We start from the raw sequence: 24,990 nt of genomic DNA, 5'->3' as shown, positions 1-24,990 counted from the left end.
TTATATTTTACCTTAACGCCGTGATGGTGATGGATTTTGTTTGTCAGGTTGTTTCTCTTTTAAATTTATGGTTTTAGCTTAAAAAATCCAAGTTTACACCAAAACCAAATATGCCGCCCACAAAAGATAAGAGCAAAGATGAACTGATGAAGATGGATTTGTACAAACTTTTAAATGTTGCTGAGGACGCAACACAAAAACAGGCAGGTTCAATATTGTCTAACAACACAGCTGAATTTAGCACAGAAAACTTCATGTGACTGTGTAACATTTTTACAGATTAAGAAAGCATACAGAAAAAAAGCATTGGAACATCATCCTGATAAAAACCCCGACAATCCGAAAGCAGGTTAGTGAAGGACTTGATCTATAACCTATATATATTAGATGATGGAAATTTTGAAACAATGTTCATATAATATGAAACTTTGTACACAAAATTTTATCGAAAACTACAATAGAAACAAAAAAGCCAGAAATGTACGAACAATTTTATATTCCATACAGTTTGGTGTTGTCATGCTGAAAATTTTTGATTTATTTTGTTTTGAATGGAAGTTACACTGACTTATGTTTTCAGCTGCAATGTTTCATCAACTTTCTGAAGCACTGAAGATTTTATCCGACATTGGTGCTAGGGTAAGTCCCTAAAGAGTTTTGTATTTTAATTTAACCTGATGCGTAACTGATGTATTTGCAGGCTGCCTATGATCACGTTCGTAGAGCAAAGAAAGCTGCCTTGGAGAGAACGGATAAACTTGATGCAAAACGGAAGAAAGTGAAGCTTGGTGATCAACATTTTAGCTTTAAATTCAAACTACCATCCAAAACAATTTCATCATTTAAGAAATCTAATTTTCAAATAAGCAGCAAAACATTTAAATTTATTCGAAAGTTGCAATTTGATTAATAGTTACCATAGTTACAATGTTTCAGATTTGGAAGCTCGCGAGCAAGCTGCTGAAGAGGCAGCAAAACATCACGACAACAAAAAAGCAAAGACAACTTTAAAACAAGAGGTTTGTTGTTTTACTGAAGCAAACACATACATTATTCATAATTTTGGCAGCTGGTTTTCTGAAAATAAGAAACTTTCTGTTTATGTTTCATTCATTAATTTTTCGAACATCAAATGTTTTAACAAGAAGTTGTGCTTTTCAGGTAGAAAGACTTCGGGATGAAGGTTCAAAGATTTTAGAAGAAGAGCAAATGAAAATGAGGGAACAACTGAAGCAAGAAAGACTTGGTGAATATTAAATGTTATTGAGGAGCATTAAATAACCCCCATCTGTTCAGCTGCAAAAGCCAACCTGAAGCATCGAAATGAACCAGCAAGACTTAAACTGAAATGGAAAGTTATAAAGGAGGATAAATTGAATGGGGGGTACAACAAAGAAATATTGACCAAGATGTTTTCCAAAGTAATTTAAGAAATGCGTGATAGGTAGAAGTATTACATCATTAACAAATGGTTATGTTGTCATATATAGTATTGTGATGTCACAGCATTGATTTTATCTAAGAAACCTGGTGGAGCGATCATTGAAATGAAGAATTCAAAAGCAGCGGTAAACAGTTTTGTTTCTTGTTGTTAAAGAATTATTTTGTGCAAAGAACATGGAGATATTCTTGAATAAAATATAAAAAAATGGTGAAATTTGCCTGAATATCTCTGACACCTCATAAATAATCTAATTTTGGAATATTTGTTTTTCACTTATTTAGAAACTTGCCTTATCCGTGGAATTGGGTTTGACCAGTAATCCTCTACGAATATCGTGGATATCAGGGAATCTTACTGATGAAACAGCACCATCTTGCAGCGATGAGGATACAATTGTACAACCACAAGGTGGAGCTATGGATCCCCCTGGGTTTTCCTCAACCAAAGTAAGTTTTCTTCTCTTGCAAACTTGTTGCGTTATGTGTTGTGAGGAAAGTATGTTGCTGATTTAACTTTGTAACATGTGGCACACCCATCAACTCTTGGGTCATAGATTTTAAGGTGATTGCTTGTAAAACACCTTCAAGCAATGAATAGATATTGGTTTTAATGTTGTTAGTTGTCAAATGTGCATAGGAATATGTTACAATGATTGGTTGTTGATGATGGATGTGATTGAACCTGTGAAACATCTCTGTTGTTTCTGTCCAAACTTAAAAACCGTAATCGATGTTTTTGGCATCACTTTACATATTTACACATATGTCCTTTACATGCAGAACGCCCCAAGCAAAAATATATTTAACAACTTTGATATTCGATATTAATATCTACCTCTGGCATCAGCAGATTATCGACAACCGCCCCAGTTAATGTCTTCCACGCACGAAAGCCCGTTTGTTTTTGAGTTACGCATGATTGGTGTTGCGTGACGCGTGGAAAATTACCGCATGCTTGTCGAATTTCTCGGGGCTCTTCTTGTCTGGCATGCAGTAATGTTCCACTACTGCTTGATGCCTTCAACCGATTTAAAGATTTCCGAAAGTTTGCGGTGGTCAAAGTATATTTACGCCGAACCACACAAGGGTAACTCAGTGGATTATGCATTTCTCTGTATTTAAACCAAACGTATTTTTATTTATCGTCAGACAAACGCGCTTACATGCAACCATCATAATGTATGTGGTTTTATTAATCCATAAAACGATGTCGTTTGAATCTCTTATTAAGAAACTTTATGATTTGGAATGAATTTGTTTGTGCAACGAATTTCAAGCACTCTTCAACCCTAGTTGGAAATCAGTTTCACGATTCCGTCTTGCAGACGTTTAACTAAATTATTTGGTTGCGCGTCTTGGCATATCTCGCGACTTGCATTGTGCGGTTTGTGACGACATAATTACAACTGTCAGCGGTGAGTTGCGTGTCACGTGACCGACCTTATCGTTGACACGTGACTCCATATTTGGCGAAGATGTTCTGCAACTGTTGCTTGTGGCGAAAATAGCGCACTGCATTCCGAGGTAATTCTTTGCTTTTTGTGCAGAGGTCGCGTTTGCTTGTGATGTCACAATGGAATGTTGGCTTTTTGATGAATGACTTTTTAGTCATAATTTCACGTTTCTTGAAGGAAATAGTTGTAAGTTTGTGATAAATGTCACCAAATTCTGCTTCGAGAAACAACGCATTGACCTTTCGTCTGGCGCCACGTTTCCCAAAGTAAGCGGAAAAGTTGATGTTTCTTGAAAAAATGTTTGCCGCAGCAAGGTTATAAAAGGTCAAACTTGCTACTTTATAATTCTGCTTCTGTGACGAATGCTTGACGTCATCAATGTTTTTTGATTGACGTGGGGTCAACTGACAATCATTCAGTTTCTCACGACAGCTGTTCACCTGATTTCCCTTCCCATTGTGATGTCAAAACAGACCTTTGTTACGTCACTTGGTGCAACACCTGTTACCTAAGAGCAGTCACGGATGACTGACTTCCGACATGTGATTGTTTTTGTTAAAAACTTGTTTTTGAAACGAATATTTTTGTGGGTTTGCTCGTTTGACCTCTGATAAACGCTGCATGACTTCCAAAAGTTATTGGGCAACAAAATATCGCCTTTATATAAAATTTGTGTGCTGTTATAAAAGCCCGTCTGATATGTTATAATGTAGATGTATTGTTGCATGTAGCTTACTTCACTCTGGGTTGAGTACGAGCGATCTTTGCGCCTCCACTCTCTATCGGGTTCACTTTTAATTCCCACTTGAAGAGTTCGTCGCTACAACACTCTGTCACAAATTAGAATTCCTTGTTGGATTTCGCGCCCAAAACTGCCCACCTCGAATCATCCGGTTTCCGCTCGACACTTGCTGTTTGTGACGTCATAATACAGCTAAGAAAATCTGCAATCACATTGTGACGAGACAGTTGAGCGATGGGCTGCAACCGACCAGTCAAACTTTGCCTTATTTGGAAAGATCGCGTCGTGATTCTAGAATGGAATGGTGGCGATTTTTTAAATTTTTGTGTGTCTGGTTGTCGCTAAGCGTGGGTGTAGTTACAGGTTGATCAATTGGATTGTTGCTAGTGGTTTGATGCAAAGGGTGTGCAGGGACTTCCGCTATCTCTCTGGTTCCGCTGTTTATTGCTTGGCATCGAATACTCCACAACAACTTGTGGAAAATTATCTTAAATCCATGTTCCCGAGTTTCCTGATGTTTTCACTTGAAACTAGCTTTCCTGATATCAAGTTGTTTGTTGGGATATATCAACAAACCTCAATGCATTTCTGTTGGATTAGAGGCGACTTATAAATGCTTTGCTCGGAGGATTTTGCAGCTGTTTTTGGTGAAGATTGTCACCTGGTGACATGTAATTAAGTGTGTAGATGATGGATTCGACCACTTACAAATACTCGTAATCAACAATAAACTTTCTCATAAACATGAAACCACTGATCTGTTAAGAGGATTTTCTGGTGATTCTGTGGCCGCCAATACTCGAGTGTTGATAATTGAATTCTTCGAGACGTAAAAATTGTGTTTGAAAACGTGTAGAGGCAAGGGGTCTTCATATGTGAACGGATATCTTTAAGTTTGTTGAAATTACCTCCCCACCATTGGTGACAGCAATGCTGCAGCGACAAGACAGAATCACGTTTGTCCCGTACTTTAACTGCAACCACAGGCGGTTGTAAATTATTACCTGATCGGGGAAGATGGCTGCCTTTTTACCCAACACTCGTTAATTCGAAACAATATCCCGCGATTTCATTGGTCAAATAGATCACGTGCTTGACACCTTGTTCACAATCCGTTGAAAATTTGTCTAAATGTAAACAGTGACACCTAACGAACCCAATTCACCTCCGTCACGGTTCAATGGGCGCTTTGACCTCCGACCTCAAGACAAACAATTAAAACTTTTAAGTTTATTTACAATTTTATGCTTGAAGTGTGACCCGATATATTAACTCAACTCTGGTTTCTGATTTGCTTCCGAACATTCGACTATTCAGAATCTTGGGATAACTCTCGCACAGCTGTTGGTGGATGAACGCATACTTAATCTGTTTGGAGATTGTAGAAAATATTATATGTTTCAGTCGAATAAATTCTTGTGTTGATTTCTCACAAAACTTGAAATTTTGCTGCCAAGTATTTGCTGATGGAAGCTTCACAAAACATTGAACCTAATTTACCTGCATTGGAAGCAAACTACTCGTATAAATAACGATGTGATCCTTAAACTTACACGAGCGCTCATCCGCAACGAAACGAAGTTTGGAATTTTGTTTCAAATGTTTTCATGTGTGAGGAACATGTTTTGCTGGAGAGGGGGAGGCGGCTACTTTCGAATTTCTTAAATTCCAACTCGAGATCAAACTGCGCAGAATTCAGAATTGTCGGAAGTTTTTCTGAGTTTGCCCTTAATTCTTCCCATTGTTAATTTAACAATCAACACTTCTATCAGCAGAAAAGACAATTATTACCGAACAATCCACCTAACCTCTCATCTATCAAGTGACACGTACGTCATGCTCCACTGCATAACCAACCGCATTGACGTCATAATGAGTATGTGTTGTGTCACAAGTGAACGACTAAATGTAATCAAACCCCTGCTACACCCCACTTTAGGGATCTCCCAGGTTACAACGTGATTACAAGCAAGCGGTGATTGTTGAGTCGATGTGTTCCTGGATTTCCACATATATATTGGTTGATTGTTTATTTCACAAACTTTTTAAGTGTGATGTTGCAGTGGAATATATGGGGCGTTTATATTGCATGAACAGACCGCTCCCCCAATCTAAGGTCAGATTACTTTGCAATAATCCAATCACTGATGTGTCGGCCGTTACGGTTGAGCGATCGTGCGGGTCGACCTTTCTTACGTATTTTATTTTAATTTTCCAAACGTTACATTATTTTGTGCAACGTGTTTTCAGTGTAAACGATCAACTTCTCGAGAGAATATTCCACCAAATTTGCTGACTTGGTAACAATTTGTTGCCTGCTTGTGAAATAATTGTTGTTTCTTTAATTTACGCAACTTGTTGTGTTTTCGTCACAACCCACATGGTTCCTTGGTTCTCACCTCAAGTTGTTGTTGAATTGTGACTCACACAATGCCTCAACTATCACAGAATTCGTATTCCATTGTGACCTAACACCGGGTAATTGACCCTGATATTATGACGCAAGAGGTGAGTCATTGGTTGCAAGGGAGGTTTTATTCCATCTTGCTGATAGAAGTTGGGGAGTTTCTGGTTTACTTTATTGCGGACTCAATGAGAGATGCGTGATGTTTCAATTCAGTCTCTCCTCAGTTCTCATAAATTGTTCCACGAAATTTCATCGATCGATTGTAAACCCCCCATCCATAATGGGAAAAGTGTTTAAAATTCTTCTACCTCCCGGTCACGTGACATCAAGGTCCGTGTTTAACGAGCCGTGTCCAAAAGCAAGCGTACATTCCTCTGACGTCACGTGTTGGGATAGATGAACCTCTTAACGATTTTTGTTGTCTTCTGTCCCGCTCTGTGACGTAACAAGACATTCATTATTCGTTGTGAAGAGATTTTTGTCGTCATACAGTTAATTCGGTAAAAACATGTTTTTCCTCTTGAATGGAACTTTAGACGGATGATACGTTACCATGGCAACTGATTTTTATCTCATATTCACATCGATCCAATCCGTATTCTCCAAGTTTGAAGAACAGAATATTCGCGTAAAGTCAATTATGTTTGGACCGACACCCCCTTTTTCGTTCTTTGTTCGCTACTGTGACATCACAAGTTCGCGGTGCCACGTCGATTCGAATTTTTGTTGTAGATTTCTTGTAATCCGCGACGCCGGGCGAAAAGTTTTCATCGAAGAAACCGCGTTTGGAAATTGTTTAAAAATCTCAGGTTGTTGCGGATTTTCCGCTTAATCTGTTGATGGCGATCACAAACAAGCGGGTGGATCACATGGTTTAGGACGGTCGTAGCCTCTGGCTCAGCACCTTTCAATGAAGGCCGATGCTGTAGAAAACCCACAAGCTAACAAACGGGAGGCGACCCTGAATCAATCTCACGAAACTTGATTCGCGCAAATCCTGTGAATTTCTGTCGAGTTGGTGAGAATTTATGGTTGCGCGGATGTCGTCTATATTTTGTTTTCCGTCGGAAAATAACAAAACAGTTATGTCGGGCCCGTTTTCAGCATGACCATGTTTACCTGATCCTTCACACCCTCCTGCTTGTTATCTCTGCATCAAGTAAGATGTTATTGGGAGTTTCATTCTCAACACATAACTATGCGGGGAAGTCCCCACATTAAAATGTTGTTATCGTGGTTTCCTCTTCCTGGCGCAGTAAATTGGCGCGTTTTCTTTCACTGAAACATGTTCTAAAAACAATCCTTGTGTATAAATACATCATATGCTGGAATGCTGCAGACTATTTTTCACGGTGTTGTCAATAAGAACACGGAAAAGTTTTGATCGAGAAGATCTTCATTAAATTTCCAAAACAGAGCAGTTGATCTCAGAAACCATGGTTTGAAAACTTTTTGTTCTAGTTTAAATTGTATCCGGATAATTTGTTGCATTATGCGGAGAAATCGTGCTTGTTGTTCGACTTATCGGTGTTCGCGTGTCAACGATAAACATCTTTGAACTCGTTTGACTTTTAATGTACGAATCGCGTTCTGAGCTTCGTCAACCAACATGTTTTCGAGCTCCGTGGTTACAAAGGTTTTGTGTTAACTGCACTTGTTCCAAAAATGCTGATTCTGACGTTTTTCACTTCAATTCTCAACAGAATTTACGAATTTATTTACAACTTGCTCGCTAATAGTTTTTAACTTTTGTGGCAAACGATTTTTAAACCAGATTTACCCCCCGCCTTGAACTTCATAAAAAAGTTGCAAGTTTATTTGCGGCACAACCGCAGTCAGACACGAGGAGTGAGAGTTTGACCTTGATCGAGTCATGCGGGTGACCTTGAGATTCCCGCCAGTGTTGTGGAAACACGTGTTGGGTTCCTCGCCCGACGCCTCTGTAGATATCGTGGGGTTTCGTTACCAGTGGAGATAAGTGCATGAGGTCGAACCCTTGCACGAACCTTGTGGTTGGAAAATGTACTTTTCGTGTTTGTTCAGTTGCCAGTTTGACTTAATGGTGCCGCGTACTTTCAACTGAACCTCGTCACGTATTTAACGCTGGTGGAAGAAATTGTGGTATTTATTCCCCGGATCTCTTTGCCCTTCTGTTATGGGGGAATATCTTGTTTAGATTCCCGTTAATCATCGTGAAGTGGATGAGGGATTTCAATGAGGGAGGGTAACTGGATATGCAACGATTTTTACAATGTCTGAAATAGGAAAATCTTCTGAATATCTCCCCCCCCATTTGCGACCCCCCTGTGTTTGTGTTCCTGAATGCGGGATGGTGTTTGATTTCTATCTTTAACCCCCCAACCGTGTTCGGTTTCGGGCCTCCGGAAAAACAAACGGGTGGCTACGTTCCGCTTCACTACACACAGTAAAGTGAAAGCTGTTAATCTTGGGTTGTGAGATGTTGGTGTTCCACCCGCGCTTACCTCGAGTTATGTGTGTTCGAACAAAACCCTCAAGGTTGCGACCGAGCAAGGTGTGTTTTACGTCAAACCTGAAACCACAATGCTTTATACATGGTCGTGTGCAGAAACTTTCCCAACCCTCCAACTTATGATTAATTGTTATAGTGTTGATGTGTGCGGAATTATCCCAACATCCTCAAGCTCATAATCACGTCCAACCTTTCAACGCTCGAATAAAACCAGACTTATTTCGATAGAAAACTTCCGCTCCTCGTCACGGTTGGTTGCTTCCGAACATCTTCTGCAAAATATTAAATGCTGTTTTGAAACCGCTCAAAAGCAAATTATTGAAATGAAATCAGGTTACAGGGTGCAACCTCCTGTTTAAACTGTTTTAAGTAAATGTTTGTGTCTCAAATACAACTGAGGGTGATTCGATGAATTATTCCAGGATGTTGAGAAGGAACTTGCGTGACTTTCTCACAACCCAAATATCCCATGTTGTGGAATATCATAACGTTCACAGACCGTTACAACTTCATCAAATGCTTTGAATAGTTTTGCTAGAAGCCCCTCCCCTCTCAACTCCTCTACCCCCCCCATAAGACCCCGCTAACCTTTCAGACAAGCATCGTAATTCTAGAACTTTACGTTAAGTCACTCAAGCGTGGCGCAGTTATCGGGTTGGTCGCGGTCGGTCGATTGTTGGCAAACAATGCCCCCTCTTGTTTCGTCACATTGCACGCGAAGGTTTGGACTTCTGCTCAAATTTGGTTTTGGTGGAATCAGGGATAACAACCTGAGTGTGGCATCCTGAATGCTCGTGCCTGAGTACAGAAGGTCGTTGCTTGTGAAGAAAGTTTGATTGAATGTCGTGGATGCAGAACCTCATTCACTTGTTCTTATTTTGTCGACCATTGATATTCTAAACTAAATTCTTCGTACTTTTAACAGTTGGACAACCGCACGTATGTGGGATTAACACAAATAATCCCCAAATGTAGCAAGAATAGTTTCCAGCTTAATTACCTGAAAAAATGTCCAGTGAAATAAGTATTTCCGAATTGAACTTGTTCGATCCGAACTGAGATTGTGGAGTAAGTTGGTGTTGTGGGCTTTGCTTGATTGCTTGCAAACTCAACCGAACTTAATATACCCCCCTTTCCCATGGAATATCACCTGCTTAACGCAATATAACCCGTGAAATCGTATGACGTGTGTTCTTTCAATAAGGGCAGACATACAACTAGCTGTAGTCGTTGGGTCCATGGCATATGTTGGAACTGAACCACACAAATAACATTAATATGTTTCGCTTTATTTTTCGCAAATATGCACAATAATAGAAACGAAATAGACAAGAATCGCGTTTGCATTGTTTGCAACAATAACAATTGTTACGTCACTTAGGCAGCGTTTCAGCAGAGGAACTGAACATCTACTTTTTAGAGTGGGTTTTCCCCACAACTACAACACTGTTTGATTACGTAGTGTGTGACGTAAAAGTTCTACTGCGTTTTTCGATTAAACGTTGTTTTGTTATGACGCCAAAAACAAAATAAGGTTAATGATTTTTCGATCCACAAAATGTGATTAGTTTCAATTTAGCGCCGATTAAAACCGATAAGCGACATAAATAAGAACACCACGCCTCCTAGACGCTCGACGCCGACTTTCGCTGTCCCAATCTCCGCCGAAACACACTTGGCTCACCGACGTACGTCATCCTCGGCGCCGGGCATAATCCGATTTAAGTTTATCGCTTGATTGGGAGGTTACAGCTCAATCCTGTCCATTATTCCCATGACGTCATCCATCAAGGACGCGCCAAGGTCAAGTTCCCATCCCTCTGATAGGGAGGTATTGTCACTGTATGCGACTGCCGGCAGGAGACCGTCGGGTTTTTGGGTGTAGACCTCAGATGAGCGTCTGAGTGGACTCAGTTTGTCGGTTGGCATGCCGTTGCCAACCACGTGATTGCCGTTACCCAATGCGGAGTCGTCTCCATCGGACATGATACGTCGTGGTTTAGGAGGTCCATCCACCACAACATTAGGTGTCGATGTTATTGGGATATTATCCAACCCGGTCTCGTGGCTTCGTGTTTTACCATTGCTGATACAGTTGTTGTTCATCGTCTTCTTACTCTTCGATTTCTTTCCATCGTCACTAGTGGGCGATGAAGGGGAGGATGTGCTTTGTTGGTTGAGAAGTGGGAGAGAGAATGCAGATTGTAGGATGGGAGATTCCATGGGTCCGTATCCATCGTATGATTGAGTTGATAGAGATTTTACATCTGCCTTCACACTGTTCTCATCTGGAGTGCTATGAGAAACAAATAAACCAAGGCTTCAAACAGTTGTAAACATCGCACGGGGTTTGCACTTACATATATCACCCGGATACCGCCCCAAGCGACAATCGCCACATTCCACTACACGCGCGACACGTAAACCTCGTTATGTCGTCACAGACGTGTGCCATTATCTCGTAAACAAAACTCCATTGTTAAGTGACAAGGTTCGAGCGAAACGGGTTTATTGCCGAACAATAGAAGCTTCTAATTACTAGTTTCTCCCATTCTTTGAAGGATAATCTTTGCCATTATGACATCATACGCAAATATTTCTTTGTTCACAATTACCTTAAGTTTCTCTGTTTCTTTTTTACTTTTTTTGGCAAACTGCCGTTGCGCCGCATAGTGGCCAGTCCCTCTGCTACAACCTTGGGAACACTATCGTCGTTTTGTTGTGACGTCACGTTTTCTGACGCAGCAAGTTTTTTCTGCATGAGAAACATGGCGTTACGTCATTAAAATTCACAATGTTGCATCCTTGATTTCAATATTGTATGGCTTATGTTGAACTGATACAATGACTTATGGCTTGTATAGTGACATACTCCTTCTATCCCTTGTTCTAACTCCAACATCTAACCTGAAGGAATGATGTATCCCCGAACATATCCCCTGCACCACCTCGTCCAACATGAGCCATGTGTCTGAAGTCACCCAGGGGAGGGGAAATCATGTCGGTTGAAAGAAGTTCCCGAAGTTTTTTACCTCCCTTCCCGTTCGCTTGCCCATTTTTCCCGCCGCCCGACTTTAAGTAGATCGGTGTCTTTGCCGGCATCTTGTACCCCTCCAGATGTTTCTTTCTGCGCTGAGAGCCCTTAGTGAGAGCAAAGATCGTGCTAGCCAGTTTGACAGTTTGCTGGAGATATCTTGCCACGAAAACACGGATCGATTTGTCAGGAAGTTGGGGTTATTCGCTTGAATGGCGTCGATGTTTTCCGGCAATTGAATAAATCCAAACGAGTGATGTTTTTCAATTTAATTCAGTGCTCTGGTTTAAATCTGTTTGAATAAAACGACAAGTTTGAATTGAGACGAGTCTGTCTTCGTCAAATATGGTGAACACGTGACTGCGTAACATTTCAATACTTATTCGTACTTGCATCAAAACAAGCTTTCCGTGATGTTTTGAATAAGATTTCTACCCTCTGTGGTCCATACTATAAACAAACCTCGTCTCCCAATTCACATAAGGTTCGTATAGGGAAACCTCACTACACCTGTTTTCTCACAATCGTGATATTTAAACAGAAAGAGGAACCAACGATTGTTTCAACTCGCGCTGACTGGTTTTGAAACGTGGCGACTCGAAGCGAACACAACAAAGAATGATGGCGTCGAAGCCGCGGGCCAGAGTGGGCGGGTGTGCATTGTTGCGTCACAAGGAAAAAAGGCGATAGGTTTTGTGTTTGCTGCAAATGATACGACGCGAGCCTTTGCGTTAAATCTAGATTTAGTTCGCGAGTTTGCACGCAACACAGCCCGGGGCTCAGTTTTAAATTCTCTCACATCTCAGTCTAAAGCTGCCTGGCTCGCCAGATATTTTGATGAGGCAAATTACCACACTTTCCTCCCTCCAATGTAACCACACCACAGCACGAGGGGGGTTCACTGCATTTATCTTCAAACATATTTGTCCCAGAAGTTAAGGTAAATATAGAAATATTTTCAAAATCTGTGGTTCAAGTAAGTTCTGATACATAATATTTAACTACAGATATTTATTACAAACAGCAATTGCCATAAACTGGATTCCATAATTTCAAATTTCTGAACGTTTTAAACTTCTTTGTGATGAAAAACCGCAAGTTTTGTCGTCATCGCTTTAATAATCCCCTGACTCAGCTAATCCAGTAAAAATCCATCGTCCAACTTTCTCATGTTGAAAACTTCAATCCCATATTTGGAGGTAGATTTGTTACAGCAGACAATCGTCACGTTCTTCACACAACAAGGGTTTTTCTCCTTACGTTTAAAAGTTGAAGTCACTCGAAGCAGACCAGGTTTCCTCACAAATAAACGAAAATGTAATTCGGGTAACCCCAATATTCCTCGGTCATTGCTGGTAATAAACTTTCTCCAACAAATTTTCGGCAAAATGTTGTTAATTAACTTCAGTTTGGTTTTGGAACCAACCGAGCGTGACGACTAGGCAGATAAATCCTGCACAAGTTTTCCCAGCAAACCGCCGACAGAGGTTTAAGTGCTTCAACTGACGTTTACGATTATTTACGGCCCAAGCACTTGACAACTGACATGTCGCGATGCAGAAATCCTCTCGTCTTCATTCTTGTGTTTAATTGTGACGTGACAACAACAAAATTAACCGAAGATTTGCTTTTGTCGAATTTATGTTTGGATACAATCGCACCCACACAAACCACAATCGTACGAGATGAACTTTCTGTCTAAAGGGAATAATTCCCGCTAATTAACTTTCAGCGTCTAGGCGAGTAATTGGAAGCATCTGCACTCGCAATATCTCATGTATAATGCATAGCAACCCTGACTTGCATAGCAACCGGGACTGAAATGCTCGTAAACTTGTGTGGAGTTCAACCTTCCCTCAGGGGTCACACCAACTTCAAAAACGTCCTCCAGTTACATCCTGATGTAAAACGTGTTCCTTATCTTTACTTCGTTCGGAAATAACTAAACAATCAAACATCTCGCGCTTCCAGAAGTCACTTGTTAACAACGCCTTCCGCTGATAAGTCTTTATGACGCAATATTACCTCTGGCAGTGTACGGAGTGATTTTGTTTATTGTAACGCAATATGTAAGTAGACTTGCCAATTGTTAAGTCACTGATGTCTTTGTGACGTTTACTGACAGCAGCAAAAACGTTGGTGATTTCGCACGATATCAGTGTCGACTTTCTCACATTTCTACCCCGTGTTGTTGGGGAAGAATTTCCGCTGCACGTTTTATGGCAAGTCTCTCATTTATCAACATTTCGCTCACATAACCTCATGTACTCACATCCACACATGCAGTGTAGTAAACCAACAAACCATAACACATACTCTGACGACTTGCAATCAATCAGAACAACAACGACGACTGAAACGATTAAACTAACGACAATCATATGCGACCAAATCCTCATTTCCATTTGAACTCCACACCTGAATTTGTCGGTTAAACTTTCCAAACTCTGTCCGAGCTTATGACTACCACGAACCACTTCACGACCGCTTCCACGACTGCCCAGCTGTCCAACGGGTCCTTGCGCTTTGGAGAACGTTAATTATCGCTTGCTTTGATGTCCTGAGGGGCCTGACATTAAAACCACCTCCAGCGAACGGATCAAGCTTGTTGTGGAGCGACAGAACGGCGCGACTTCATGCATAAAAAAGGTTTTCCTGGTACGAGCCTTGCGGTTAATCACGCGTACGTTGGCTACACTAAATCTGGTTCAATACTTATAACTCATTATCAACACGTAAACTTCGTTTTCAACTTTCGTAAAATACAATTATTTCAGCGACAGAAAGCACAGGTAACATGCCCGGATTCCTCTTGACTTTCAAATGACTGCGTTCATAAACAGACACACCCCTAAACAACTCAACGAACTCAGTTGTAACAATTATATAATGTGGACAATGCTGACGCCGAGCCGAGCACTCGCTGTTTTACGACCAAACTTTCAACACTGATTGCTGACGTCAAATTTAACAAGTTCGCAATATTCGCTGCTTACACTGCATGATACCATGTTGAATGCTGACTATCCATATCCACCCAAGCTCACTTGGGGTTTATGACGACATAATCGATCGTAGACAATAATGAATCGCAGTGGAACGTTCGGATTGTTTGTGTGAATCACGTGCTTGGTTAGCGCTGTTTACATTTCTGCTGAAACACAAAAATACCATTTTGTTCACACGCACTCGTGTTTTTGCGGCAGGTTTTAAACGTGAATCGTTGTAAATTACTGACAGTCTCGACTCAATTTCCTGCCGCGGATATCGTTGCCCGCCCTTTCCCTGGGGATTCGAACGGCATCATTGTTTTCCATTATGACGTCGCAGTTCGCGCGTGACTGACTGTGGTTACCGTGGCAACGCTTGTTCTGCGGCGGGAATTGCGTCGAAAGGATGACGTAATGGATTTTATCGAGTAAGAGTTTGGAACTTGACCTTGCTCTGCTGTGACCTTCGTCACGGTTGGGTAATTGTTGAACAACAGGTTGTATCTCATCACTATATTGACGTTATGCACTCCGATGTGTGCAGCCCCAGATGTTGATTCCGCATTCTTAACGTGAGCGGGGGACGGGCGAATCATTGAACCGCGTCTAGACGAGTTTACGTCATATTCAACCCTATATTCGCAACACCCAACTACACCAGGGTGTAATTTACCACTTTACCAAATTGTTGGTTGCCACTACCTAACATTACACGAAAGCAATCGGAATGGATTCTTCAACACCAGCTTACCGCTTACAATATCGGAAACTAAACAAATAAAAGCTGTCCGCTCAGCTGAAACTTTAAACAGAAATGACACTTGTTTCACCAACTTCCAACTCAACCTTCCCAACTTTAATATCGATCTTGGGAGGCGCTGTGGGAATTCACAGCTGGCATCGGGAGGCGGATGGAAGCAGAATTCCCCCTTTTTTTCTTATGTTTGTTCGCACCTGGCGCCGCTCTGTGTTGTTGGTGATTCTGACACTTTGCCAGGAAGTTTGAGTGGAATTAAACTTCCTGTGGCAAACAAATAATTTGTTTGTTGACCTGCCAAGTTGAAACCCTGATGTCCGTACAACTCACACATCTCAACGACCTCAAGTAAATTATCCACAGTAGTTGTAAAGCCAGGGGTTACTAAGGGTCAAGTTGGTCGACATTAACCCTAATATCTCTTTCCGATAGCTCGCCTGCCTTCGAACTGTTCTCAGCTTCTCCGACCTGCACTTTGTCACGTGTGCGTGACGTCGTGGAGGTTGAAAACAAATTCGAATAAGTCACGTTGCCCTGTTTTGGCGAGACTGCTCCTTTTTCTTTCTATGTCGTCACACGTGGCCTTTGTGACCTCACAACTACGATATTTTGAGCAAGTAAAAGTGGTGAGAATTATGCGGATGTAACGGTTGCGTAAAAAGTCGTGACTTGATTAAACTTCCTTAAATTTCTGCAGCCTTAACGAGCAACCGATCAACACCCATCACCCAACCTTCATAAACCCTCAGTTATGTGGGAACCCAACCAGCTTTCGTGCCCGGGAGGTTGGGAAAAAAGCTGTTGTCCCTCTCCTTATTCGGTCACACAAACTCGAATGTTGCATCACAATGGCTTTGACAAACCAGAAACACTTGAACCAATTGTTCACGCTTGGCTGCACGCGAGGTGTCGTGTGACCTTGCTTGCAGAAATGCTGCATAAACTTGATTGTTTGTCGATTGTTTCATCATAGACAAGTTATAATGCGCTACTGTGAACAAACATTAGGTAAATCATGCGGTGGGATAATCTGCTATGTGTGCGACCGTCAGGTAATTCTAGAATGAGTTAATTGTTTGACTTGTTTGTGTGCTTTGAAACATTAGGCTGGCGCCTGTTGGAATTTGACCCAGCTAGTTTTGACCTTGGGCGAAATACTTATTTTGACTCCTTGTTGCTAAGCTGCAAGATTGTGAAGTCCCGGATTGAAAATAACCGTTATACAGTCACGTGTTAAACGAACAGAAAAGCGAATTCCAACTCAAGGTCAAATATTTGTGTTGCAAGTAAATCGGAAGCGAATAAATGAATTTTCTACGTGATGTTCCCTTTAACTCACAACTACACAGAACCCTCCCTGATCAAACCCATGCATAATTCAAGCTGTTTGCACATTAACTGACAAAAGTCAATTATTTAAATAAAATTTTGACACCTTTCTTCCATTGCACATTATTATATGGCGCGACTGTTACCGGATTTCCAGTAGCTAATATAGCAGAACTATTAAATTTTGAAGATGGTTGGCGTTGACATTGTTAATAAATAACGCTTGACGAATTATTCCTCGCATAAAACTATACCAAAAGTAAATGACGTCATCCAGAGTTTGTGTTGTCTAAGCCTGGGTTAATTAATGCTGACATTTATACTGGAAAGCAATATTGATTCAGCCAACGTTGTGTGTTTGCTTTGTAAACTCTGTCTACACCTGAACAGCAAACATTTGTTTCACATCAACTCGAAAACGTTTCAAACTTGGTGTGAAATCACCCCCCAACATGGTGACACAACCGACCGAATCAGTTTGTTTGTCCGGAGATAATCCCTCCATAGAAATCAGATTTGTGATGATTATGATGTCTATGTTTGCCCACCCAGCCACTCCAAACATCGTCCGTCACAATTAACCCCGCTGCCTCGTGTTTGAGAATATTTGTTCTCTGCTAGGCAACCGGTTTCGTTTTAAATTTGTGAAGTTGTTTATTTTCAAACATTTAGTGGTTCCTAGCGAATAGTAGTTTTCCGAACGTTTTGCTATTTCACATAACCAGTAAACGACCTCACAGTAAACGACCTCACTGTAAATGACTTCAACAATGCTGTTAAGTTTGCACGAGTAACGATAACATACCGGGTTTATTGCGGGTTCGTTATTAAGCTACAGGTTTGCATTGAACTTCTATCTTTCCCATGTCACAGTCGCTTCCTTGTTACGTCATGGACTCGGGGTTACTTCGGGTCAAAAAAACACTATCGCATTGTTGAAGTTGGCCGATAATAAGCAGAGATAAGGGCGGAGCCTGGTTATTGTTATCGTGCTTCACGTAATAATTTACCTTGTGACGTAACAGAAGGATAATATTCGTTGGAAATTGAAAAAGTTATTATTTCACTACAGCAAAACTTGAATATACGTCACTCGCTGCAAGGTTTCGAACAAAGTTTTTGTCAATTTGTTTGAATGCCGACATTGTTTTCCCAGCTGGAAACTTAAATAGGACCAAGTAGCGCTCGAACAAACCCAACTTTCATTCCATGTTGATCGTTTCCTGTTGTTTGGCTTCGACCGAGTTTGCCATTCTAACACTTTACTTTAAGTAAGTTATTGTTTGTCGTCTGTTAAACCTAATAATCAACCTTTTGTATTCTTGGTTTGTGACGTAATAATTTATCCCGGAAGTTCTTTTCGTTAATGTCCAGTAAAATGTCCACCAACGCTTTATGACGTCACACTGCGAGTTAATCAGTAACGAATTAAGTTATTGTGTCAATTTTGGTTTCACTTGATTGGAGCGGATTATTTGTTTTACCTCAGCTTGATGATATCGAAATATGTTGACGTATGGTTGGTTGGTTTAAGCTATTGTAATAGACCGTGTTGTAATATTGCCAGCAATAGATAAACCAGCACACGGGAACATTGGACGCCCAAATTCCCTGCATAATTCATTGCAAGTAAAACGTCACAAACGACACGTTGTTAAAAACACAAGCAACTTCTGTGACGTAGACAAAAGCTATCGCTTGCGTATCAGATGGCAGGTACATTTCCTGTCCACTGCAATCAAACAGGAAGTACGTCACAATGCACCTTTCTGACTTCACACTGGCTTTCAAAGCTAAAGATCTTTCTCTGTTGTGACAATAAATAGAATTCAGTAATTAAGAACATCGATTGAACAAAATATTAAAACGTCGAAGCGAATCCTCATGTATATCTAACGTTTGTTAGATTTCATTCTTGCTAATTTCACATTTCTTTTTGTCAAAGTAATTCATTGGTGCTGCAGTCTCAACCTACTTAATAATCTGCTTTCCACGCTCACAAAGTCCACTGTGGCGTAATAATCACGATTTCCGGGCGCCGCGTTTGCATGTGTGACGTAACAATGTGTCGTTCCCGAATATGGTTTGAGTGAAGTGAAAAGGTTGCTGATCGCGACTGACCTTATTTTGAGTTAGTGACTGTGTTTGGATGGCGGACAGCGATCGTAAGTTGAACAACTTCCCATAATGTGACGTTGAAAGTTCAATGGATTCAATAACATTTACTTTGAATACTTTGACGAAACCACCCTGAGTGTGTTGTCGTGCCACAAGTGGGCGTGTTGAACATGTGAACAGACTGGAGGTTGAACGACCCCTGCTTCAACCATTGTAATGCTAAATATAGTTTCAACTTACTTAATAAAATTTGTAACCGCCTGAAAATTAGGTTTTACGGTTAGCTCAGCTTGTTGCGTTAACCGTGTTTGTTGCGCAACAAACGATTATCGGTTTCTCGAACATCAAGAACACTCACTCCATTGTCTCTCCCTACTATGACGTCAGTCGAGGGAACGGTTTAAAATAAAAGTGTCTTTTGATACGTCATACACCGTGCATTATGACTTCATGGTTAATTCATTGAACTGTTAATAAAGCCTGATTATTGCATCACACTGTTTCTTGTGAGCCAACTACGCGTTGTAGAATTGATCATGTGTTATTGTTGTTTGCCATGTTGTTGCCATCTCTGTGTAATCTTCATTGATATTTACATTTTGGTAATTTTGTACAGATTCTTTGTGACGTAATAAACAAGAAAACATTGATTTTTAGCAACAATCGCATTGTGAAGACGCGAACTTTTTAACCGACATATTTCGTGTTCACAGAAGTTCTTGCATTGGGATGGTTGCACTAATGTTGGCAACAAGTTACCGGACATTTTCGTTTAGACGCATTGTTTAGCACTGGGGAGGGGGGGGTTCCCATTATACCCGATATAAGTTGGTTGCCGAGGCAACGTTTGACGGAGATCTTCCCGACTTAATGCAGTAATCTTGCTCCTTGTCGGTTCTACATCACGTGATGTCGGTTTATTCGCGTGCCGTTCTGTTGATCATTGTGACGTCACATGCCACCTGCCATTGTTGTGTGACGTTACGCATGACTGGGTTTGAAGACACTGGCGTCTGGCAATGTTTTTCTTCGTGTTAAATTAATTCACGCTTCACTGGGTCTCAGTTATTTCTGCCTGCTCACGACGAGCTTGTTGCGTGGCAACCGCCCACACAGCCCGGTCGATTCAAGTCAATTATAACATATTTGTGCTTTCCACATTTACATATTAATGTAATATCTCGGATACTGACCGCGTATTTTTGCAAAGATTGAGGCGTTAAATATTGGTTATGTTGACGGTGTATGAGAAGTTGGATGTGATGATGTCACAATTTCCTACCAAGGCCGGTGTGTGTTAATTTACACAAACTTTTTGTCGTTGAAAAAACTTTGCAGGCTCATGCTCGTTATGCATCACTGCACAAGTATCACATAGTTTTCATGCTTGCGTGCACATCCGGTTGTCATAACACCTGGGTCACCGTCACGGGTCACATGCTTCTGTGTTTGGTTAAAGTTAATCCTTTAAAAAATTGTGTGAGTGACACTTAGCTATTCTCAGGACGATTGGTGTCTGTCGTGCTCTTTAACGGGTAACATATTGTTTCTTCAATCGCGCCATCAAAATTAACATGAAAACTTTACTTGATTGGTTTTTATTGATTCAAAACTCTAACGACAACTTTGAGACGAAGTTATGGTAACTACGTTCCATCTACTGTTCGACGTTTTATCGCATTCCGGGCAATATTAAGTACGTACCATGTTTCAGACATAATGTTATGCATCGCAAGATCTTATCGGATTGTTAAAATAAACGCGGAGATCATCCGATAAGATAAACAAGCAACGATGTAATCGACCCACCGTGTTTCATGGGTTGGATATTAAAGTTAGGTTAGGGTAAATGTGTGCATTAGGTTAGGGTGCGCCATAATCACATTGAAACACTTTTAATGTGGATTTGTAAGTGGTTAAAGCAGGATCTGTACATTATGGAGTAAAAAGGTCTGTCATCATCCCTATGGGTTTCTTTAATAAGTTTAATTTTTGCAACATAAAGTTTTCATTTTGATCCTTAGCAACTCCTTGTGAGGCGATGAAGGATTTTGAAAAATACCAGCAGTTGTTTCAACAACACAACACGTTGCAGATTTGTTGTTTTATCGAATCCTGTTAAGTCGGCTCTCTTGCTCGTCCTCGTGTAAAGTTTCATCCACCTTCGGTCAAAACTAACGTTTACCAAATTCTCACTAAACTACAAATATGTTTGATTTGTTCTGCGCAAAACGTACTTGATGTCTCCCGGCTGAAAATTTCCTCCCCGAAACAACGTGAGAAGAATTGTGAAATTCTCGAATGTTGACTCGATCCACTTTCATTTAATTGAACGTCGTGCGATTAATTACGCCGCCTTAAAAAGCCAATACACCTACAGATGTGTTATAATTGAAGTCAGCCTTCCCACGTGTCGTCTGCATTCCTCTTGTGACGTAACAATTGTTTTGTATACTGGCGATGTTTTGAAATGGAATTATAGCAAAGCTTTTTAGGGAATATCGTTGACACATATGAGTCATTGCCGTATTTGACGAGCAGTTGCACTTGGGCCACTTCTACAAAAACCAAATTCGTTGTAATTTATCTGGTAAACACATTTGTTTACAAGCGGATCGAACCAGTTGGGTGAAACCACTTTACAAGTACTCCGAGCTTCCACTTATTATCGCACGAAGTTCACGTCGAGAAGAAAACAAATCCGTGCCATCACGTGGTTTCACATTCAGGTGGTTCGAAAGTTTTTCTGGTTTTGTGACGAGTTGGCCGGGAACGAAGTCTGTGACCGGCGAATTTTAATATCCGCGGTTGGTGTTGAATTCATCCGCCACAGACAATGGTTTCGAATTTTGTCGCGTAATTTAGGGCGAGATATTTGAAAGATCCCGGTATAACCCCCCCTACCCTCATCCTCGTCTCATTTTGTGTGTGAGGGAAACGGGCGCATTAGACCGTGACCGAGCATTCGGCCGGTTTCCTTCTGCGCTTGTCACGTGACAATGGGATTTTACAACAAATTTCAAAAAGGTTTCCAATAAAATTTCAAAAGGTTTCCAATAACACGGCTGCATTTTGAAATTCTTTGACAAGAAACGTACTTTGTCTTAACTCGTGATGTTACTTATTATGACCTTGAAAGCACGAGGTGTGGTGCGATAACAGGCATCTAATAGCGAGTGTTGACCTTGAAAGCACGTGTTGTTGCCATGTTGTAGTTAAGGTCGTTTTTATGTGGTTGGAATTCCAGATATGCGGAGCCTCACCTTCAGCGGTCTGTCACGTGACTTCCAGAGTTATTCCTATCTTCCAAGCCATGCAGTTGCAACTTGTGGGAGTTTCTGTTGTTAAACTGACGTCTTTACGAGGCTATGACTAAACGTGAAGTTGATTACTGGATATTTCGGGGCGAAAAGTGGATTACGTCACAATTTTCATGAAATCGAACCACGTTTAAAGTTAAACGCATGAGTTTACATCGAACCGATGTGAATTTGTAAAAGCTTCAAAGTTTGTTTATTTCTCCCACCTTCATCATGAATAACAATCTTGTTTTCAACCGATATTTTGATCATAAAAATTCGTGAATCATCTCACGCCTGTGCTCATCCATGCGTGTAAACCTGTTTTTTTATTTTTAATTGATTGAGATCTTATTGTGAGTCATAATGGTGGGAGAATTGGCGGGAAAGATGTTTTGATTGTCTGTGCAAGAGTTTCACCAATGGTGGAAATTATCAATGGGTGGCAACAAACCACGTGCATCCACGTAAACAACGTTCTTGAACAAGTTCCAATAATATCAATAATTTGTAAAATATTTTTGTTTCGTGAGATTAACTTTCTCGTGAGTTGAATAAATCCTACAATTTGCAAAATGCCAAAAAAATATAGGAAACCATTGTGAATAAACAGACAGCAATTGTCTGGTCGCCTGAAGCAATGCAATTCTCATTGTCAATATTCTAGTTTTATCTCTTAATCGAGTCCTATTGCCGAGTATGTGACGTCACGGTTGCACAGATGAAAACACTGCACGGTGATCACGTGCATGTGACGTATGTAGTGAAAATTCGTGATAAGTTTTACCTCCAGTTGGATTCGGTTCCCCAAGGAACTGTTTCAGTTGCTCGGCAGGTGTGAAGTATTCTGCACTTCTCGATTGCTTCTTGTTGCTAAGTTCGCGTAAAACCTCATCATCCTCAAATTGTTTCGCGTTTAATAAATATTTGTGGCATTTTGTTTAGAAATCCGACGCAGCGGCGCCATCTAGCGAGCACGATGACTTCGAGAACGCCGTCCTCCTGCGCATGAAAATTGCTCAGGAGAAAAAGAGGAAAACCCTTGAAGAAAGCTGACGGGGGATTTACCGTTGGGAGGTCTTTCTCAAGGAAAAGATTAGAGCTTACTTCCAGTGTGACGTCACAATAACGATTAAGCGCTTCTATATCTTTTACTATTTATTTTTAGCATTCCCATTTTATCAAGGGCCGTTTTTTCGTCCAACATGACAATTCACGTTATTGCATCTGTTGTTTATTTTACTTAAAACGACATAAAAACCTCAACCAAAATACACAACTATTTCTATAGACAGAGCTTATTTCTAAGCAAATAAGTTGGTGCAGATTTCATCATTTCCTGCCAAGTCTGTTGAAAACACTTTCAGATTCTGCAGCAGCTCCACCCTTGAATATTCCCGCGGATGTCGTGCTTGACACATGATTGCTTGAAATCGGTTTTGACGTCAGTTTTCTGCTCCCCAGTGGAGTTTTCATTTGTAGTCGAGAATATTTGGGGGGAGATTGCTTCATTTTCAGGGGTAGAGATTTGCGAATAATTTTCACTGACGTTCCCGAGCCACTGGAGGGAGTAGTGCTAGTTACTTTTGCTCCGAGTCGCTTCATGATGTTGGCCGTCTTTTGTGACGGTGGATTTTCTTTTGCAAGAAGTTTTTGAGTGTTTAAAGATGACGCACGGAATTTTACTACTTGGACTGGTTCTGATGAACTTTCTCCCGTTTTAATTTCAGGAATTTTATTTGTGGAAAGTTTTTTGACAATGACAGTCTTGGCAGGAGCTGTTACTAGTTTTCGCTGTTTACTTTCAATCACGTTATCTGACTTTTCTGGCCCCAACCTCTCCAATGCACTTTTACGCTTGACCGGACTTGCTTGCTTTGTGGGTTTCTTAACAACTTTTATCCTGGAAACTCTTTGTTGTGGTTCGCTGATGCTTGTTGTCTTGGCAACGGGCTCCCCAAGACGATTGAACACTCCGCTGGATTCCGGTGTCGGTGGATCCTCACCAAGTCTGTTGAACACTGAAGTTGGTGGACTCGATGATCCTGCTTTAAACATAAACTCTATAAAACGAGCCATTATATGAAGTTTGTGAATATTAACTCTTTTATTTATCAAAATGAAACTGTAAAAATTTATGTTTTAACTAAAGGTAATATTTCAAATATTAGGACGAATAGGAATATGTCAAAAAATACCTGAAGCAACTTCTTTGGTTCGATTCTTTGGGGAATTTTGTTGCTTGGTTATTGTCTTAACCTTTGATGCTCCTCCATCTTCAAAACAACCAGAATAAAATGTAAATCATAATTTCCAACAGAACAAGATAGACTTACTTGGACTTTCCCTGGCTGAATAATTCCCATCCAAAAGTTTTGAGTTTTTCTCTCTGTTTAACTGAAATAAAACAACCGTAAATTTGTTGCAACATAAAACAAGAACGTTTCCGACTACCTGTTCGGAGACAACTTTTGCTTGTTTTAAGATTGCAATTACATCACCCATCACCTTTATTCCCATGTCTGATAATATTTCCCGAGTCAAATCACCGAGAAGATCATTTGTTATTCTAGCAAAAACAAAACACTCTTTAACATTTCACCAAGTTTGGCAACATTTTTTCCCACCTGTGGTCAGTAAACAGCACAGAATATTTTGAACCAAGACCTTTTGGAATTCCGGCATCTTTAAAAAATTTCATCCATTCAATCACTGTAATAAAGTGAAAAATATTAACTAACAGGTTTAAAGCAAGCTGAGAATATAAAGTAACTCACCTATTAAACTGCTTTCACCCATATTTTGCCTGGTTCCAGTTGCAAAGCTGATGTTTTGTTAAATGACAAATTAAACTTGCAACTTACCTTAAATGAGCAAATCTGGACAAGTCATACAACATGTTAAAGGGGGTGAGGGAATTGTCACT

The 24,990-nt window shown here is 40.6% G+C and overlaps 3 protein-coding genes across 4 annotated transcripts; 1 reads left to right on the top strand and 2 right to left on the bottom strand.

The window, feature by feature from the left end:
- The first annotated feature begins 53 nt into the window (after positions 1 to 53).
- LOC145888540 (dnaJ homolog subfamily C member 17-like) lies at positions 54 to 23,253 on the top strand. Its single transcript, XM_082979313.1, has 10 exons — positions 54 to 203; positions 280 to 349; positions 581 to 639; positions 701 to 788; positions 937 to 1,019; positions 1,162 to 1,246; positions 1,297 to 1,421; positions 1,491 to 1,568; positions 1,726 to 1,890; positions 23,010 to 23,253. The coding sequence occupies exons 1-10, from the start codon at positions 111 to 113 to the stop codon at positions 23,118 to 23,120; spliced, it is 957 nt and encodes a 318-aa protein (XP_082835439.1). The 5' UTR covers positions 54 to 110; the 3' UTR covers positions 23,121 to 23,253.
- On the bottom strand, positions 9,806 to 12,882 carry LOC145888518 (uncharacterized). Its single transcript, XM_082979282.1, has 4 exons — positions 12,603 to 12,882; positions 11,445 to 11,863; positions 11,153 to 11,292; positions 9,806 to 10,833 (listed from the first exon to the last, which is right to left on the bottom strand). The coding sequence occupies exons 2-4, from the start codon at positions 11,637 to 11,639 to the stop codon at positions 10,284 to 10,286; spliced, it is 885 nt and encodes a 294-aa protein (XP_082835408.1). The 5' UTR covers positions 11,640 to 11,863; positions 12,603 to 12,882; the 3' UTR covers positions 9,806 to 10,283.
- A 35-nt stretch (positions 23,254 to 23,288) lies between the features above and the next one.
- On the bottom strand, positions 23,289 to 24,982 carry LOC145888539 (uncharacterized). Of its 2 annotated transcripts, none has more exons than XM_082979311.1 (6): positions 24,842 to 24,982; positions 24,692 to 24,776; positions 24,519 to 24,633; positions 24,401 to 24,461; positions 24,263 to 24,340; positions 23,289 to 24,112 (listed from the first exon to the last, which is right to left on the bottom strand). In XM_082979311.1, the coding sequence occupies exons 1-6, from the start codon at positions 24,861 to 24,863 to the stop codon at positions 23,397 to 23,399; spliced, it is 1,077 nt and encodes a 358-aa protein (XP_082835437.1). In that variant the 5' UTR covers positions 24,864 to 24,982; the 3' UTR covers positions 23,289 to 23,396. The 2 variants fall into 2 exon arrangements, with proteins under 2 accessions (XP_082835437.1, XP_082835438.1); XM_082979312.1 differs by having other exon boundaries at positions 23,289 to 24,109.
- Positions 24,983 to 24,990: the final 8 nt, after the last annotated feature.

Source organism: Ascidia mentula, chromosome 2, assembly GCF_947561715.1.
Source record: "Ascidia mentula chromosome 2, kaAscMent1.1, whole genome shotgun sequence".
In the NCBI taxonomy this organism is placed as follows: Eukaryota; Metazoa; Chordata; class Ascidiacea; order Phlebobranchia; family Ascidiidae; genus Ascidia; species Ascidia mentula.
Note: the sequence above shows the minus strand (reverse complement) of the source record. Positions and strands in the feature narration are given on the sequence as shown.